Raw genomic sequence first — 20,960 nt, 5'->3', positions numbered from 1 at the left:
GCTTTAAAATATTATGCAGAAAATAATATACTTTAAAAAAAGAAAAGATGAAGCAAATATGGCAAAAATGTTAAAACTCTTAAGTCTAGGTCAGCGGTTCTCAACCTGGGGGTCGCGACCTCTTTGGGGGTTGAACAACCCTTTCACAGGGGTCGCCTCAGACCATCGGAAAACACGTATTTCCGATGGTCTTAGGAACCGAGACACTGCTCCTCTATCCCCGGGTGGGTCCGCCCACATGCAGATACGCCCACAGACAACATGAGGAGCTGTATTAAAGGGTCGCGGCATTAGGAAGGTTGAGAACCACTGGTCTAGGTGACAGGTAGACAGACATTCATTATACTCTTCTCTCCGGTGTTATGTACATTTGAAATTTTTCAAAATGAAGAATTAGGAAAAAAAAGAACAATTACCCCTTATTTTCAGAATCACGAGCCACCATTACAAATGTTGCTTCCAAAACAGGACAAAATTCACTGCCATGTAACTGAAGAACAAAGGAAAGAAAATGCAGATGTAAGAAATGCATTTCCTGGGAAGGCCTGCTACAATTCTAACAGACAGTGCGCATGCTTTGAGAAAGACTGAAACCAGAAAAAGAGAAGTGCATTCATGAACCACCAGCTGCTGAGTTGCCAGGCACAGAACTAGGTTCTGGGTGGGGACAGCGGTGTAACCAGGAGCCTGTGGTCTAGCAGGAGGAAGACACCCAAAATCCCAAACACTGCACTGCGCGAAATGCTGGGATGGACATGAATTACAGGCTCTGGAGCTGTGCATGCTAGGGACCCAACGGCAGCGGTCACAGAAGGACCTTCGGCATCATCATTTCACTGTCCTGCTGCATGCAGAATTCTGGCTTCCTTCAGGTCTACCTGCCCTCAAAATGGCACACAGCCAGGTGGACCTCCCGCCGCTCTCATAGATATTAGCATTTTCAGGGAACCTTAGTGTGCCAACTACCAGCATATGTTTATGATTCCTTAGCCAAGCACAGGGGCTCCCAGGAAGGGATAAGATCTGTGATACTTCTGTGGATTATGCTAAATATTCACAATGCACAAGCCTTTGAGGTTTTAAGTGTTGCTTTATCCCTTAGAAGTCTGTACTTCCAGGACAATCATATATCACAGTCCTATTATAACCTGAGGGTACGTTCAGTTCCTTCCTCATCACTAATGCCTGTTCAGGCCCTAATACCTTCCCCTCGACTTTCTTCTAGCAACTGCTCGAGCCTGTTGGCCCTGTATATAAAGCCCCCACCACAGAGCCCAGATTCCTCTCCAGCTGTTCACAAACACTCCATCATACCTGTGCCTTTTCCTCCAGCCACAGCTAAAACTTGGAGGTCCTGGAATGGACCATGCTATAGAACACCTCCACTCCATGCCTTTGCCCAGTGCCTTCCTCATGGCTGCATTCATCACAAACCGCTCCTTCCTGGCCCAGGTAGCAAACAGTCATCCCTACTCCCTAGGCACAGCTCATGATTCCCTCCTTTGTTCGCCAGCTAAATGGAGACAGAGTCCTGTCCTGACAGTGGTCCTCGCCCCCACACAAGGCATTTGGAAATGTGTAGGGTTGATCTGGGTAGTCATATGTCTTGGGAGACATTACTAGTGGGATTGGGGTAAGCAAGGAGCTGTACACTTCACAATGCAGGGGACAGTCCTGCAGAACAAATAATTTTCCCACATACAATGCCAGTAGTGTCCCTGTGGAGAAATGCTGCATAATACTTAACATACTATATCATGATCATTTATTTATGTGGCTGCCTCTCTGCTGTACCATGAGTTCCTTGAGGACAAAGTTCATTTTCAGCCCTGGCTGGTTTGGCTCTGCGGCTAGAGCGCCCGCCCGTGGACCAATGAGTCGTAGGTTTGATTCTGGTCAAGGGCACATGCCTGGGTTGCAGTTCATCCCTGGCCCTGGCCATGCTATTGAACACACAGTGTGGGAGACAACCTGTCGATGTGTCCCTCTCATGTCGATGTTTCTTTCTCTCCCCCTCCCTCTCTCTCTTTTGCTCCCTCCCTCCCACTCTATCTGAAGATAAATGGAAAAATACCCTCAGGTGAGGTTCTTTTTTTTAAAGATCATTTTCATTCACATTTGTACCCCAAGCACTTGGCACAAAAATTGGCAAATAGCAGTTACCTGACCAACGACTGCCAGTGTATGAACTGAGGCAGGTAATTTTGAGGACTACCAGAATATAAAGTCCAAGAAAATGGAAGTGTGTTTTGCCCACGGCTGCACACCTAGCACAGAGTGGCATGGAATAAATGATTGCTAAGTGAATGTTAAATGAGTGGACGTCACAATTGGGCTAGGTGACTCACACCCAGATCCAGTTGTTGAGAAGCATATGGTCTAGTGGAAAAAAACATGTTCCTACACAGCTCCGAGGAGCAGGGATTAGCAGGTCACAGATAGGGTACTGAGGAAGGCATCGTGGGAAAGAACAGGTACTGTGAGCTGGGAGGATGAGGGAAGGATTCGAGCGTGGAGTAACCCAGAAGCACAAGTGGAATGTGGATGTGCAGAGCCAGAACACAAGGATTTTGGGCAAAGGAAAAAGCATAAGCATTGATACTCAGCCACTTGCTTACTGTTTAAATTATGGTTTATTATAATGAACACCTACTAGCGCCAAGCACTGGGAATGCAAAACTGAACAACTCCCTACTCTTAGGATGCTCCAAGTGTCCAGCAGTGAGCTCTAAGAAGGTATATAAATGATACTGGAGGTGGAGAGGTATGCTGGAGCTAGTTTATGGAGCACCTTGCCTTGGATCCTAACTAGTCAAAGGAGTTTAGACTTTAATGCATAGATAATGGTCAAGGTTTTTGAGGAGAGTGATATGATTTAAGATCAGCTTTGGAAGATCTATCTAAAAAAATGTATAAAATGAATAGAGGGTGAGACAGGCTAGAGGCAGGCAGACTAATTAAAAGACAGTTCAGGTGTTCACACAAGAGGCAGTGAGGGTTTGGATAGAACACAGGGCACAAGGGCAAGGGGAAGAAAGAACCCTGACAAGTTGCTGAGGGTGATGAATTTGTAAGATTTGGCAAAAGGCTGCACAGGAAAGAGAAAAACTTAAGCTATCATAAAGGTTTGGAGCTGGAAACCAGGAGGCTGGCAAAGGGGAAAAATTGAAGGAACATCAGGATTACAAAGGAAGCTAACACACTCAATTTAAAATGCACTGGAGCCCTGGCCGGTCTGGCTGGTTTGGCTCAGCGGTTAGAGCATCAGTCCATGGACCAGAGACTCCTGGGTTCGGTTTCTGCTAAAGCACGTACATCGGTTGCAGTTTGTCCCCGGCCCCAACTGGGGTCGTGTGGGTGGCAACCAGTCGATGTGTCTCTCTCATATCATGTTTCTCTCTCTCTCTCTCTTCCTCCCTCTCTATCTGAAGATAGATGCAAAAATGTCCTCTGGTGAGGATAAAAAAAAATAAAATAAAATGCACTAGAGCCCTGGTCGGTTTGGGTCAGTGGTTAGAGCATCAGCCTATGGACCAAAGAGTCCCGGGCCAAGGACACATACCTTGGCTGTGGTTCATCCCTGGCCCCAGTTGGGGTCATGTGGGAGGCAACCTATTGATGTGTCTCTCTCACATTGATGTTTCTCTCTGTCTCTCTCTCTGCCTCTCTCTCTCTCACTCTCTCCCTCCCTCCCACCCTCCCTCCCTCTCTCCCTCTCTCCCTCTCTCCCTCTCTCCCTCTCTCCCTCTCTCCCTCTCTCCCTCTCACTCTATCTGAAGATAAATGGGAAAATATCCTCAGGTGAGGATTGAAAAAAAAAAAAGTTTAATGCACTGGACTGGAGGTAGCAAGAGCCCATGTGGGGGAGATATAACAGGTACTTGGAAAGGTAAGCCTGAAGGTCAAGCCCAGAACAGAGATTTGGCACTACCTCCATAGTAATAATAACACATTAACATTATTCTCAGCACTTGATTAGTGGTTACTGTGTGACAGGCAACGTACCGGATTCTTTATATGGGTGCACTGTTTTCCATTTCACCTGTACCACACATAACATGGTACTATTACTGCTTCCATGTCGTACTTAAGAAAACAGAGGCTCAGAGAAGGTAACTGATTTACCCACAGTCGCCTGGCTAATAAGCAGCAGAGCTGGGATTTGAACCTACGTGCAACCAAACCAGAGGCAACTATTGCCAAGTTCCCTCCCTGGAATAGAAAGGATCACTCAAGCAATGAGTTATTAGGCAAAACAGCCAGTGAGAAATGCAAATTTAAAACAAAAGTCTGTACTTCCTGACAGTGATTTTCATTGGTTCTCTGCTCCCAATAATTCCTGTGTCTTTTTTTCAACCTACTTGTCCAAGATTCAAATTGTCAAGAATCTCTAAAACGCTGGTCCTATGGCAGCAATCTGTTGCATGTGGTACTGGGCACGCTAGAAATAGGGCATGGAAATTTTCAAAGAATGTGGACAGCCCTGGCCGGTATGGCTCGGTTGGTTGGGCATCATCTCATGCACTGAGAGGTCACCATTAAGATTCCCAGTCGGGGCACATGCCGGGGTTATGGGCTCAATTCCTGGTGAGGAGCCTGCAGGAGTGGCTGACTGATGTTTCTCTCTCTCTCATCAATATTTCTCTTTCTCTCTACCTCTCCCTTTCTCTAAAATCAATAAAAAAATATATTTTTAAAAAGTATGTGGACAAATCATAGCAGCATCCCCAACAACTTTATTATGTTTTATTTCAAAAACAGAGTTACTGGCCCAGCCCATGTGGCTCAGTGGATTGAGCACTGTCCCATGGACTGAGAGGTCCTGGTTCAATTCCTGGTCAGGGCACATGCCCAAGTTGTGGGCTCGATCCCCAGTAGGCAGCATGCAGGAGGCAGCTGATCAGTATTTCTCTCTCACATCAATGTTTCTATCTCTCTCTCCCTTACTCTCTCTCTAAAAGATCAATAAAAACATATTTTTTTAAAAAACACTATTACTATCCCTTACAGTTACACAGGAGTTACACACCTGGAACATTTTCATCTTCACTTCCATAGATGTCTTCCCAACCCAGCTAACATGGCCACTGAACTTGATGTCCTGTTCTGGGCTTAAGTTTTTCTTACACATATCTGCAATACAGAAAATCAATCTGAGTTCAAATCATACCTCAAATTTCCTGTGCTGTAAATGGGTAATTACGTTTGAAATGTGGGTAAATTCCACTACATCTTTCTGTCTTCCAAAAATAATGACTTTTTTGACATACAAAAAAAATTTGTATGTCTCTTTTAAAAATGTACACAATACAAAGAATATTAAAAAAATTAAACTGGAACCACACAAAATCCTTCCACTCAAAGATAATTATAGTAAATATTTTGGTATATAGCATTCTAGACATTTCCACATGCATATATACATAAAAATCCCCCCATAAAATTCTAATCTCAATAATATCTTGTAATTAAATTGGTTGTTACAGAACCATGGGGATGTAAACTACAGCATAGGGGATATAGTCCAAATATTCTAATAACTATGTATGGTATCAGAAACAATATTTATCAGGATGATCACTTAATACGTTATATAATGTCTAATCAGTGGGGTGTATACCTGAAACTAATATAATATTGTATGTCAACTGTAATTTCAAAATAAAAAATAATTTAAGTTTTTAAAAAATAATATGTTGTAAATATTAAGAATTCTAAGTATGCATAGAAAATAATATTGCTGCCCTGGCCTGTTTGGCTCAGCTGTTAGAGCGTCGGCCTGAGGGCCAGAGAGACCCAGGTTTGGTTCCCGCTAAGGGCACATACCTCGGTTGCGGTTTGTCCCCAGCCCTGGTTGGTCGTGCAGGTGGCAGCCACTCGATGTGTCCCTTTCACATCAATCTTTCTCTCTCTCTCTCTCTGTTCCTCTCTCTCCCTCCCACTCTACCTGAACAAAAAATGGAAAAATGTCCTCGGGTGAAGATAACAAAAAAGAAAATAATATTGCTTACCAATTTTGTCCACCAGGGCTGTAACTATCGATAAAGGAGACATCTTAATTGAATGATCTCTGGTGTGCATGTAGCAAATAAGAACTGTAGGAAAACAGAAGAGAACCAAATAAAGGCAAAGCAAATTATTTCTCAACATTTACAATTTACTCCCTGCAATCTATAAAAAGTCTTATCTTGCTTTGAAGACACCCGCACCACCACCATGTTCCAGGAGTGGTCTTATCCTAGGACCCAAGACATTTTATAAACTGAAGAGATTTGGGGATCCTCTAATCTAACTACCCAATCAGCTTTAGATTTGGTGAGGAAATTGAAGCCGAAAGCCCAGGCCTACCAGGTGGCTTGTCACCGCTCCACAGAGACACAGTGTCTAAGTGAGGAAAAGACCCCAGCACATAAGTCTGATAGCATCAAACATCTTCAGAAAAGAAAAACAATCACAGGAACTCAGCTATCTGTTTTCCTCCTGACTCTTTCCTAATCATGAAGCAATTAATCTGCTCAGAGTTATCCCGCCTTACCCATAACACCCTTGGCTCCTACACCACCCTGTGGTTATCTGTATACTTTCCATATTTTAGCAAGCATTTGAATGTGCCAAGCATGGTTCTATGCTTACAAATATCAATTCATTGACAGTTATATTATACTTCTGTATTTAGTGGCCTCCTTGCTTCCTCCATGATTCATTCAAACGTGTATCATCAGCCCACAGGACTGGGCCTGAGCTCAGTAAGTATTTGCTGTGTGACAATAAATTCTTCCACTCATGCACCTGCTACAAGGATGTACTGGAGAAATGAGAGGCTAAAGGCAAAGAAATTCCACTTAAAAGCCTTTGTGGTACCCATAAAAGAAACCATATACGTCTGGCTATGACAATAGTAGTAGACTACAATGAAGAGAACACAAAACATCCAAGAGCTAAGAAGAAGGGAGATTTGACAAGACTTGACTAAAGCCAGGTTTCTAGCTGATATGAATGAAAGACGGTGTACCATTCCCTAAAAGAGAGAATACAGGAAAAGGAAAAGAAGCTGTTGTCCACATGTTCACTTCCAGAAGTCTATAACCATCCAAATGAAGATATCCGGGAGACAGGAGGACAAACTGGTCTGGAACTCAGAAAAGCAGGCCAGGAAATGTACCCTCCTCAGCATTCCCAACACTGGTATCAACTAAAACATGGGGAGTAAATGAGATTACTTCTAGAGATTGTGCACATAACCAAAAAAGGGGGGCAGAAGACAAAACCCTGGGAATAACTGACATTTAAGGGATCAACAGAGACAGAGAAGCCTACATGGGAAACTAGGAAGGAGAACCCGAGAGGCAGGAGGAACAGGCACCAAAGCCCAAGGACAAATCTGACAATACTGGGAGCCGCCAAGGGGCCAAGTGAGCCCTGAAGAGCACCCAACAGACCATGCAATGAAGGGGCCAATGGAGAGCCTGGCAAGAGCAGTTCAATGGCATGAGAAGAAGCCAGAACATGGCAAGCTGGGAAATAACAGGAGGTCAGGAGACACAGCCAAGGAGAGCGAATGATTTTTTGTCTAATTCTTTCCAGAAAGTTAGCTCTGAAGTGGGAGAGAAAGATAGTTGGAGAGTGTTACAGGAAAGGAGATTTTGCCTATTTTTCATTTTAAGATTAAAAAAAGACTTAAATATGTGATAGGCAAGTTCCTTGAAGAAATCAAGGGAAAAGAATCCAGTAACACGTGAAAGAGATTGGCCATCAACCAGAGATGAGGAAAAAACAGGGTAGTGGCAGAGGAGTTTGTATATTTAGGGACACTTAAGAAAATCAAAGTCAAATATGTGCATGTGTAATTTTTTTTATCCTCATCCGAGGATATTATTCTCATTGATTTTTTTTTAAGAGAGAGTGGAAGGGAGGGAGAAAGGGAGAGAAAGAGAGGGAAACATCGATGTGAGAGACACACATTGGTTGCCTCCCGAACTACCTCAACCAACGCCGGAGACTGAACCTGCAACCCAGGTGTGCCCTTGATGGGGAATCAAACCCACAACCCTTTGGTCCGTGGGCTGACGCTCCAACCACTGAGCCACACTGGCCAGGGCACATGTATAATTTTTATAAAGGCCAATAAAAAATTTTAACCCGGTTTATTTAATCTGAAGACAAAAGTAGCTAGGTGTAAGCCTAACAATGGACTTATGTCTATATTTTTTAAGTTATTAGAGCCTTTCTTTAAACCCTTTCCCATAGTTCAGTCCACAAGTCATCTGGTGGGTGCAAACAAGGTGGCCCAGAGTAGGGTGCTGAAAGCCAAGTAGGGTCAGGAAGACATGCAGAGAGACAACAAGAGCGATGGCCCAGCATTGTGCACCCTAAGCACAATGAGGAGGGTGACCTGCAGAAGGGGACCTGGCAAAGAGTGGAACCCCAGTGAGGTGAGGGGAGTATCCATGAGGGACTAGGAGTGGCAGAGATATAAAATTGGCTACATCCCGGGGAACTGATCAAGTAAGCAAATGTATTAAGGATCATGGAGCCAGCTGGAGAAGGCAATTACAGATATAAAAAGGGAGAAAATAAGAATGAAACCATGGTGATGACCTGGAACTATCAGTGTGAACCCATGGTCCCCACAGACAGACAGATAAACACAGAGATAAATGTGTGCATGTGCATATATTCCCCAGCTCATTCAATGAAAAGGCAACAGCAATGACCACTCCCAGCACCTAGATCTTGGTTTCTAAATATCACTCTCCATTAAAAAGAATGGAGGCTCCTTAGAGATCTGGCTGGTTCCAGGACTGGGGCAGGGAAAGTACAAAGGAACCTAGAACATCTTGCCATGCCAGAAGGACACAAAGTGCTCAAAGGATGATGGGGACACATAAACACACACACACACACACACACACACACACACACACACACACCAGTTTGAAGGGACTAGGACTATCCTGGGACAATCTGCGCATCAAAATCAATGATAGTAACATATTATAACCCATTCAATAAAATGGGAATCCCAGAGTCCATATTTATTTTAAAGTAGTAAGTTGAAAGTCTTATGAGGAATGGTTACAAGGTCCCAAAGTACCTCCCTACAAGGTACTTATATAGTTACAAAGGGGGGAAAAGTAACTTTAGAGTGAAGAAGCCTGGCAAACACCACCTTCAACAAGGAATCAAAGTTAACAACACAGCCCTGGCCGGTTTGGCTCAGCAGTTAGAGCGTCGGCCCACAGATCAGAGAAGCCCGGGTTCAGTTCCCACTAAGGGCATGTACCTTGGTTACAGTTTGTCTCTGGCCTTGGTTGGGGTCGTGTGGGTGGCAGCCACTCGATATGTCTCTCTCACATCAATGTTTCTCTCTCTCTCTTCCTCCCTTTCTCCGTCCCGCTCTATCTCAAGATAAATGCAAAAAAAAAAAAAAATGTCCTTGAGTGAGGATAAAAAAAAATATTTAACATCACAGTAGTGGAACAAATAAGAATTATGCACCACTTTATAAGATGCAATAAGAACACAGCATCCCTTCTGTGACATTCCTGCCAAAGATTCATGTCCTGAATCTAATCTTGGGGAAGCATCAAACAAACCAAATTGAGTGAAATTCCAAAAAAGAAGTGGCCTATAATCTTCAAAAGTGTCAAGGTCATGAAAGTCAGAGAAAGTCTAAGGAACTGCTCCTGACATGATAACTAAATGCAACATGGGCTTCAGGGATGGATCCTTCTGCTATAAAGTCCCACTGGCAAAAGGTGAAGGGGGCTGAGGATTAGACAGTCTAATGCACCAGTGTTAATTTCATGACATTGATGGTTGTATTGTGGTTCTGTAGGAGAAGGTCCTTGTTTGTAGGAAATAGACATGAAAATATCTGGGGGGTGATGTGCATGTAAGCAACATACTTTCACATGATTCAGGGAAGAACAAGTCTTTGTACTTGTCTGCAACTTTTCTGTAAATTTAAGATTTTTTAAAAAGTTATTAGAGCCCAGCTGGTGTGGCTCAGTGGCTGAGCATCAATCCATGCACTAAGAGGTCACCGGTTCAATTCCTGGTCAGGGCATATGCCCAGGTTGTGGGCCTGAGCCCCAGTGGGGGGCATGCAGGAGGTGGCTAATCGATGTTCTCTCTCATCGATGTTTCTATCTCTCTCTCCCTCTCCCTTCCTCTCTCTCTAAAATCAATAAAGAAAACAAAATTTTTAAATTAAAATAAAAGTTATTAGAAAGGAGACTTAATCAGATTATAACTGTTACGTAATAATCTACATTTTCGAGAAAAAATTATGACAATTCAGAGGTAGCCCTTTTTTCCTGCTCTTTTACAATATCCTCATCGGTGCAAGTTAACAAATAAAAAAATCACTTTCTAGCCATAGAATTCAATGTATAGCTCTAAGTATTCATATAGAAATAATATCAGTACCTCCTAAACTGTCAAGATCCTCAAGAATTCTGCCAAATCTGTGAAATAAAGAAAACAGGGATTAAATGAAAATCATGATAGCCCCGTAAAAATAAATAACATTGGGGTGATGAAAATGTTCTAAAATTAATTGTGGTGATGGTTGCACAACTCTCTAAATACACTAAAAACCATAGAATTGCACACTTTAAATAGGCGAATGGTATGGTGTGTGAATGACATCTCAAAGTTGCAATAACAAAAGGAAATGAAACAAAGACAAATAAATGACAAATAAAAATAGTGCTATGTTACCTTACGGTGTTTTGAACAGTCAAATACTTCTCTCGTAATTCAGGCTGACTCCCCAAAGGCAAAAGAACTTCGACATAACTGTCTTTCATTTTCCTTGGTGGCAGTCCGTCCTGTGACTTCACCAAAAAACTATTAAGTAATTTTCTTTCCTCCATTGCTTTCATATGATCTCTGAGAAGAAAGGATGAAAGTTTCATGAAAGACAGGAGTGATGCTGTCCCAGAATTCCAGTGACATACAGGCCAGACAGGCACCATCAAAGGAGGGAAGAGAAGGTCTGGACCTACCTCATCTCCTCTTCCTTCCCTCCCTTCACTCCTGCTACTTGGTGAAATTAAAGTTTTCTGTTAAAGCCCTGGCCGGTTTGGCTCAGCGGTTAAAGCGTTGGCCTGCGGTCCAGAGAGACCCAGGTTCGGTTCCCACTAGGGGTGCGTGCCTCGGTTGCAGTTTGTCCCTGGCCCTGGTTGGGTTGTGCGGGTGGCAGCCACTCGATGTGTCCCTTTCATGTCGATGTTTGTCTCTCTCTCTCTCTCTTCCTCTCTCTCCCTTCCACTCTGTCTGAACAAAAAATGGAAGAATGTCCTCGGGCGAGGATAAAAAAAAATTTTTTGTTAAAATTTCTTAGGCTAGTAGATAAGAAAAACATACTTATAAATGATCATGGATATACCCAAATGAACCATATATTCACCTTCATCAAAAAGTATATTCAAATAATAGAATATTTGAAACACAGAGATAGACACAATACTATACATACATATATGGGTTAAAGAATGACATGGTCACTGAACTCTGTATTCCCATTTCTCACTTTGACAGTTTCCATATCCTCTGTGCCCCATACCTCTCTCTCTCTCTCTCCCTCCCTCCCTCCCTCTCCCTCTCTCCCTCTCACTTCAATTTCAGGGAAAAGAGACAGAGGAAGAAAAATTGGAGTATATCCAAAAGAAGTATGGAAGGCAGAGCAAAAGGTAAAGAGAAAGAGAACATAAGGAGACCGAAAAGGAAGAAAAATAAGAGACAAGGTGAAAGAGAAGGGAAAGACGAGGGAATAGGAAACTAAAATGTTGACAATATCACTAAATAAGATATCTTTTTAAGCTTCACTTATGAAGTATTTATTATTGCCAGAAAGGTTTAGCCTGAAAAAAATACAGGGGATAGAGGAACAAGTTAAATGACACCAGGTAAATCCAGAATGTGAATCATTCGACAAAACAAATGGCTTGGTCTCTTTAAAGTCAAGCTCATGGAGATAAAAAAAAAGGGGGGGGTTGCTGTCTATTATTCTAGATTAGGGGGGACTAAACAGCTGTAACTGCAATATGCAATCCTTTATTGGATCTTGATGTTTTTGTTTTTTTTTAATCCTCACCCGAGGACATTTTTCGATATTTTGTTCAGATAGAGTGGGAGGGAGAGAGAGAGAAACATCGATGTGAAAGGGACACATCGAGTGGCTGCCACCCGCACGACCCAACCAGGGCCGGGGACAAACTGCAACTGAGGTACATGCCCTTAGCAGGAACTGAACCCGGGTCTCTCTGGACCACAGGCCAACGCTCTAACCGCTGAGCCAAATCGGCCAGGGCTGGATCTTGATGTTTTTTAAAAAGCTAGTCCCACGTGCAAACCTGCGAGCTCTGGGGAAGTGATTTTAGAAAAAAAATAATAAAGGCTATAAAAGACAGCTGAGGAGTCCTGGCCGGTTTGGCTCAGCAGTTAGAGCGTCGGCCTGTGGTCCAGAGAGACCCGGGTTTGGTTCTCGCTAAGGGCATGTACCTCGGTTGCAGTTTGTCCCCGACCCTGGTTGGGTCGTGCGGGTGGCAGCCACTCGAAGTGTACCTTTCACATCAATCTTTCTCTCTCTCTCTCTCTCTCTCTCTCTGTTCCTCTCTCTCCCTCCAGCTCTATCTGAACAAAAAATGAAAAAAATGTCCTCGGGTGAGGATAAAAAAAAAAAAAGACAGCTGAGGGACAGTTGAGGAATTATGAATATAAATGCGTAATATACTATTAGGGAATTACTGTTAATTTCACTATGTAGCAGAATGTCTTATTTGTTAAAGATACATGACAGCTGATTTTGTTACATAGAATACATTTATTTATTGGAGACGTATGCTGAAGTATCATGATACCTATAATTAACTTAGAAATGGTTCAGCCAATATGTGTATATTAGCAAATCTCAGAAAATGTTAAGTATCCAATCCAGATGCTTAGTATGTAGGTATTCTTTTTCCTAGTTTTCAGTAAATTAAAATTTTCCTATAAAGAAGTCATTAGATGATTTTTATACCAACAATAGATTATTTTTAAATTGATTTTAGAGGGCAAGAAAGAGAGGGAGGGGGAGGGGGAGAGTGGGAGAGAAGGAGAGAGACAGAGAAGAATCATCAATTTGTTGTTCCACTTATTTACAAATTTATGGGTTGATTCTGTATCTTCCCTGACCAGGGATCGAACCCACAACCTTGGTGTATTGGGACAACACTCTAACCAACTGAGTTACCTGGCCAGGACACCAACAACAGATTATTGTATGTGAGCAGTTGTACTTTTCATCTCATTTCAGCCTCAAAATTCTGTGCACTGAAAGAAATATCCTATTTTACAGCAAGAAAATACTGAAAGAAAAACACTGTATGGGAATCTGATTAATTGTGAAGTAACAAGCAATGATGTAGTCAGGTTGCATGAAAAAGAAAAACCAGGAAACTTGGGTTCACGTCCCAAACCCTGATAACCGTTCAATCTCTCTGACTTTTTTCATCTTACATTTTAAAAAAGGGATAGGAACATGTGCCATAAGCCTCTCACAAGTTTTGTTGAGAACCAGTGAAGTCATATACCTGAATGCACTTTGAAACATATGAAGTACATGTAAATCACATTATTTTATGACAATAATGCATCAACTGATGAGTATGTTAGAATGTTGATCTTCTCCCTCAAGTTAAAAAAACCTCTCAACTCACTTCCATACACAGGGACCTCCAACCCTACAATGAGACCATCAACTGAGCCTAAATACAGCTTAGCATACCACTTCAGGGATGAAAGAATACACAAGAGTGCGTACCTCCAGTTTGTGGATACTCCTACTATCTCCCGCAACTTATCTCGAACTGAAACAAAAATAAAGAGGTCATCCCTTGAAACAAAGACATATGAGAATTGAATTATGGCAACAAGCATAAGAACTATGAAAAGCGATTCATGTACTCAAAAACTTTAAAGATCCATGAATTTCTATTTAATGCCACAAAAATAGTTCAGAGAAAGGTTCAGGCCTCTGCTTCCTGAAAATGTGAAACAACTGTTGTCTCCTTAGTACAGAAAAGAATACCCTTGTGCCAATCACTGGGGTTTACATAACCAAACAAAAAAAGATAACTCCAATTATTCATCTAATGGGGCTGTATCAGTGTTAGTAGGAGTCCCTCTATGATGGAGATACTATGAACAGAATCCCCACCTATTTTCTTATAGGCAGTAGATCAAATTACTTAGTTCAGGGACTGACAATAATATCCAAATCTGACTATCATTTTCATTGACTTCTCATATATTTATATAAATAACTATCCTAACTGTTAGAGAAGCTTAAGCCAGAAAAATAAAGCAAAGATGTAAATCAAGGAAAGGCAAAGAATACGATTTAATTTTAATGTCCACTGCCCAAAAGAGGAAAAAAGAATGAAGGTTAAAAAAAAAATAATAAGCACTTAGTTGATACTAATTACCACACACACTATTGTTCATGTGCAGAGGTGAAGATGCTATATGGATAAAGGGAAAATAAATTAGATAAACAGTAGTAATTCAAAATTAAAAAGTAAATCTACAGGATTTCAAACGACGTATATTGAGTTTGTGTTTTTTTCCCTATCATTTAAAAATATATATTCCATTTAGAGGAAATGAATGGCCCTTCAATAACTAACTGATCAAAACCAAGTATGGTTAGATTAACATGCACTTACCTTTCATTAAAAAATGGTTGATTTTTCTGTCAAATAATTGTTATATGTCATAAATCTAGTGAAAACTCTAATTACAAATAAACACAGAGAACTGAAAAAAATAATTAGTAAATCAGTCTTATTTGTTTTTTTTTTTTCCTTCTGAGTTCCTTGAATAGAAGAATGAACAGAAAATACCCCAAACAGCATACACACTATTGATGCTCACTAACATAAAATGATTATTACTAGTTTAGTCAGTATAAGAAGAAAGGCCAGTGCTGAGGGCCAAGAAGGAAAACAGAAATTTAAATCATATTTATACATATATTTATGTGGACCCTTTAAAGAAGCCACAATTTTAATTATAATAAATATTCCTAAATTAATAAAGACATCCATAGTTTGTATATCAGATTAGTAATTAACATTAATTTCAATTAAACATGGATTAAACAGGGTCCCTCTAACAAAAGTGTGGACTAGGAGCGTTTAGTTGGTACAACTGAAGCACCCATCTCTTACTTATGCATTAGATTTCTTTTTTCTGTGCCTTCCGCTTTAGTACCTGTACACAGGAAGCAGAAATCATATAACTAAAAGAACTCAGTCCCCAAGGTTCCCAGGAACCAAAGCTCAAATTCTGAATGTGATCTCTACCCACAGCTCTCCTGCTCATTTTATAAATGAGAAGTTTATAAAAGGTCTACCTTTAGTATGTCTCATTTGCCCTAAAGTATCTATCTGTACGCCAAATAAAACCGGGATTTTAACCATATGAGCCTAAAAAGTAAACACCCATGCTTGCCTTCATGAATGTGGAAGACTCTCTGTTTTTCAGGATTCTGGAATCCTTGAGTCAGTCCTCTGACAGGAGTAAGTAGCCCCTTGTTCAAGGTATGAAGCCTACAAAACAAGAATAAACACACTTAGAGTAGGTTCCATAACTTCTTCCCTGGCAACCCCAAAGATCTGTGCCTCGTTCCAGAGCACCTGGCTGTCCCACATCCTTAGCATATATATAGTCATTCACCAAATAACATTTCAGTCAACGACAGACCGCATATACAACAGTGATATACCATAGAGCCCAAGAGTGTAGTAGGCTATACCATCTGGGTTTGTGTTGTGTAAGTTCACTCTATAATGTTCGCACAATGACATAATCACCTAACAATGCATTTCTCAGAAATATCCCTGTCATTAAGCAGTGTATGCCTGTACTATATATTGCCTGTACTTGTTTCTCAAGTGTGTGCATATTTGCATATGAGGCTATTCTATAAATGATCTCTCCAACTGGAGTAAACATTTCTTTTTTAATTTTTCAACTGCAATTTACATTTAATATTATGTTGTATTAGTTTCAGGTGTACAGCATAGTGGTTAGACAATCATATACTTTATAAAGTGTTTCCCATGATATTTCCAGTACCCACCTGGCCCATACAGTTATTATAATAATATTGACTATATTCACTTTGCTGTACTTTACATCCTGTGACTATTTTGCAGCTACCAATTTGTAGTTCTCAGTCCCTTCACCACTTTCACCCAGTCCCCCAACACCCCTCCTCTCTGGCAACCATCAGTCTCGGAGTAAACATTTTTCTTTTCTTTTTTTTTTTTCATATCTTTATTGATTTTTAGAGAGCAAGGAAGGGAGGTGGAGAGAGAAAGAAACATCGATGTCAGTGTGAATCATGGGTCAGCTGCCTCCTGCTCACCCCCTACCGAGGATGGAAATCGAGCCTGGAACCCCAGGTATGTGCCCTGACCAGGAATCAAACCGACAACCTTTCAGTGCTTGGGACGACTCCCAACCAACTGAGCCACACTGGCCAGGGCTCAGAATAAACATTTCTTGAGAGCAGAGACCAAGTAGGTAACTATGTACAAAATACATGAAAGATATCAACTAGGTTTAATGGATTTATTCTTGCTCTTTCTATTTTATTAGCTTCAGAAGCCCAGAATCGATTTGGTAAATTAATAAATTCATTATGAACATTTATTTTGTTCATTATCACACCATATTTCCTCCATAGATAAGCTAAACCCAATTATAAGTTAATCAACTTTGAAAACAGAATTAACCCTTTCAAGATTCAAAGACAGTATTTGTGGCACTTAGGCAGAAATCTCCTAATCCCCAGTGAAATAAAATAAACGTTATTTACCCAAATGCGCCTATTTGGGTATTTATATCCAAATACCCTATTCTCACAAAATAAGTTATTTAGGTTGGCTTTGATTCACTATTGCTTTAAGTGTTGACTCCTAACCATACACTATCATATCATGAATAACACACATATAATATTAGGGATTGACAAACTGATCTGTTGAGAGTACATGTGAAGAAGGCAAGACACTGAAGAGGTCATGAACCCTAAATACTGTTACTCATTCTAGTTCAAGTTACTAGTAAATTCTTCCTACCTAATGCCAGAACAGTGATGACTGCCCCCACATACATAAAGTATATTTTTAATTTTCTTTTTTTTTTAATCCTTACCTGAGGACATTTTTGCATCTATATTCAGATAGAGCAGGAGGGAGAGAGAGAGGAAAAGAAAGAGAGAAACATCGATGTGAGAGAGACACATCGACCGACTGCCACCCACACAACCCCAACCGGGGCCAGGGACAAACTGCAACTGAGGTACATGCCCTTAGCGGAAACCAAACCTGGGTCTCTCTGGTCCGTGGGCCGATGCTCTAACTGCTGAGCCAAACCAGCCAGGGCTAATTTTAATTTTCTTTAGAACCCAACTTCACTATAGGTTTCTCTTCAGAATTATATACAGCATTCAGAAAAAGTCTCTCAGTAAAATTACTTGGTAAGATCTACATGTAATGCCTTAGCCATCCAGTCATCACACTAGCTGTTATATAATCCCTGCTGGTCCACTAAGATCAGAATGCTTGCTGGAGTATTTGGGGTTTGGGTTTTGTGTTTATTCTTTAATCAAATAGTTAATAAGCCTCTCTAGCTTATACATTTTGAATTTATTTTTTCACAATAAACTTTCCATTTCTGTACTTTTATAGGTATATTAACATTTCAGTCTTCTAACTCTTGACCTAATGTGCATTTTCTCAGAACATAATCTGAATTTTCTTTTGTTCTCACAATTTCACCTTATGTGTTTTCTATAGGTTCAAATCCCTTATTGAAGAAAACAGTCCTTCATTCTGCCTTCTCAGAAACTAGCATTCTGCAACTGAATGTATCGGGGTTTGTTTGTTTGTTTAATTTTTTTTTTTTATTGATTTGAGAGAGAGAGACAGGCAGACAGAGAAAAACATTGATATGTTGTTCTACTTACTTATGCATTCATTGGCTGTTTCTTTTCTTTTCTTTTTTTGTCCTCACCCGAAGACGTTTTTCCACTTTTTTATTCAGATAGAGCGGAAGGGAGAGAGAGAGAGAGAAACATCGACGTGAAAGGGACACATCGAGTGGCTGCCACCCACACAACCCAACCAGGGCCGGGGACCAAATGCAACCAAAGTACATGCCCTTAGCGGGAACCGAACCCAGGCCTCTGTGGACCACAGGCTGACGCTCTAACCGCTGAGCCAAACTGGCCAGGGCTGTATCGGGTTTTTAAAAGCACAATGGAAAATGCCCTGGCTGGTTTTGTTCAGCGGTTAGGACCGTGGAGTCCCAGGTTCGATTCCAGCCAAGGGCACATACCTCAGTTGCAGTTAGTCCCTGACCTCAGTTGGGGTTGTGCGAGTGGCAACCAATCGATGTGTCTCTCTCACATAGATGTTTCTCTCTCTCTCTCTCTCTCTCTCTCTCTCTCTCTGTCTCTCTCTCCCCCCTCCCCCACTCCATGTAAAAATAGCCTCGGGTGAGGATAAAAAAAAATAAAAATAAAAAGCACACTGGAAAAAACTAATATTGTAACAATGCAGAATTATAACCCACCCCACCATTCTTTTGACACTGTTTCTGTAAATGCTGACTCTGACTAATATGTAGCTTATAGGTAAACAGCATGTTTGTGTAAGAATCCTAACAACTAAAAAAAGAAAAAGAAAAAGAAACATGAATATATAGTGTTGTGTTCTGTTTACACCAAAAACATTCTTAAAGATTACTCTTTGGTGTTATATGTTACACAATAAAATGTACATAAATAAAAAAATTAAAAAAAAATAATCCTAACAACTAACTTCAGAAGATATAGACTCCAACCTTCAGTCATCAAGCTCTAGGAGAATTGGCGACCTTCAACCATAAAACCAGGATGATGACAACCAGGATGATGCACACCAGACCATCACTTCAACAGAATAGACTGTGTTGGTCTGCACACAGAGAACTTTTCACCTCCCCCCCTTGATCTCTTTGTTCTGCTTTCCCTCTCCCTCCTTATAAAAATCTCTGCCTGCACTGAGGAGGGAAGATGGGCTTTGGACAAGAGTCCCCGATCTTCTCAGGTGGCCAACACTTAAATAAACCTCATTCCTTTTTCATTAGCACCTGTCTCACAAGTTTGGCTTTCGTGGTGGCAAGCAGCCAAAACTTGGTTTCAGTTACAATATTTTTCATTGGTACTATTAGCTGAAAGAGCAAAAAAATCATGCCCTCAATATATTAATTTTCAGTTATAATAACTGCAGTAGATGCTCCCAATATAACAAATGAGACCTGACTTTGAGTCACTAAATATTTTGAATACTCATCACAAACTAACAGGAGGTACATAACCATCTCACATATTTGGGTAAATACAGATATACACAAGCATTTTTGTTTGTTACCCTAAGAAGCAGCACTTTCTGAAGAGTGATGAAAACCATCCCATCCTGCCTGAGTAAGAGGCAGTATAGTACAGAGGTTACAAGCCTGAATACACTGTTGGTTAACTGAGTGACCTTGGGCAAGTTACCTAACCTCTCTGAGCTTCAGTTTCTTCATCTGTAAAATGGGGATAATGACAATACCTATCCCATAGGACTGTCATAAAGATAAAGAAGTTAATACCTGTTAAACCCTTAGAAGCATGCCTGATATACTGACAAGTCCTCAAAAAAAAAAAAAAATCAGCCATTACTATTACAAAAAGTCATGCTTCCACAAAGTATCCCCTAAAAGTAAAAAAGGACCAGAAATTTAGAAAGCATAAGCTATACATCATGGCGGGCCATCTCTGAATAGTGAATCAAATGGAGATAGTAAAGAGAGTTGATGAATACAGAGAAACACTTGTGCCAAATTATTTGGAAAACTGTGGTCCTGCAGTCCTATTCTTTGCATACTTAAGAAATTTGGAAAGATATCCCTGTAACAGAACAAAGGCATAATCTGAACACTTTTTTTAAAAAATTGTTGACTACTAATCATATATTGGTATAACAAATTTATATTACTCTGTGAACATTCAGTTTATGATAACTTTCAATTTAGTATCCTGTCTACTGATAATCTGATGAAAACTGGCATATAAAAATGGTATATATTATTTCAGAAGGTTCACAGACCACCCTCTTTTGACACTCCCATAAACCCTTATATATAAAAATTCTGATTCAGACCAACCCCCTGAATAACCTGAGGTCCAAAGAAATTAGATGCCTTTTCCCAGTGCCAGTCAACTAGATAGACCCCAGTTCTTCCGATCTTACTCCCATACATACGTATGTACATGAGTACACACACACACACACACACACACACACACAGTTGCTCTTTTCACAATTTCAGCTATTTCCCTTTATATATGCAGTAGTGAGGTGGAGGGAGAGGGAGAATGATTTGATCACTACTCAACACCTGGGTAGCTTATTCCCTGATAAGCCTTCAGGAGTTTTAGAGCAAAACCCCTAGGCCTTTAAAAGAAACTGTCAAGAGGCTTTAGGGACACTCAGGACCTAGCACTCCCCGACTGAACCTTTCCGGTGAAAAGACACCAAGGAGCCCAAACTCTCCATGGCTTGCTTAGGGAGTCACAGAAGTCACCTAAAGATGTGAACATAAGTGTCCTGGCTCTGTTCTGGGTCCCAAGCTTAGGGTGGGTATCTGGGAAGATGTTTCAATACAATAACAATGCCACTCATGCCCTCCACTCTGAAGGAATGTCTAAATTTAGAGACTAAACAAAGTCAGGTGGCTCTTTTGTGAGAGGAAAGAAAAAAAGCTCCAAAGATTGCCCACCAATCAAATAACCTAATCATCTCAGTCCGTATTCACTGATGAACTCTCTCTCATTAGACACTAAGAGAGTACCTTCTTACGGTTCAATAGGA

General features: G+C 40.9%; 1 protein-coding gene across 2 annotated transcripts in view; it reads right to left on the bottom strand.

The window, feature by feature from the left end:
* Positions 1-20,960, bottom strand: part of ACOT9 (acyl-CoA thioesterase 9) — a 34,652-nt gene that overhangs the window by 12,358 nt on the left and 1,334 nt on the right. For both annotated transcript variants that reach the window (XM_036270211.1, XM_036270212.1), the window contains exons 2-8: positions 15,505-15,602; positions 13,814-13,859; positions 10,726-10,896; positions 10,432-10,469; positions 6,012-6,095; positions 5,030-5,133; positions 417-490 (exon numbers count right to left, since the gene is read on the bottom strand). In XM_036270211.1, coding sequence (XP_036126104.1) covers positions 417-490; positions 5,030-5,133; positions 6,012-6,095; positions 10,432-10,469; positions 10,726-10,896; positions 13,814-13,859; positions 15,505-15,602 — 615 coding nt within the window. The remainder of the gene's footprint in view (positions 1-416; positions 491-5,029; positions 5,134-6,011; positions 6,096-10,431; positions 10,470-10,725; positions 10,897-13,813; positions 13,860-15,504; positions 15,603-20,960) is intronic.

Source organism: Molossus molossus, unplaced genomic scaffold (genome assembly GCF_014108415.1).
Source record: "Molossus molossus isolate mMolMol1 unplaced genomic scaffold, mMolMol1.p scaffold_m16_p_2, whole genome shotgun sequence".
In the NCBI taxonomy this organism is placed as follows: Eukaryota; Metazoa; Chordata; class Mammalia; order Chiroptera; family Molossidae; genus Molossus; species Molossus molossus.
The sequence above is the reverse complement of the archived record's forward strand: the minus strand, read 5'-3'. Positions and strand labels throughout refer to the sequence as shown.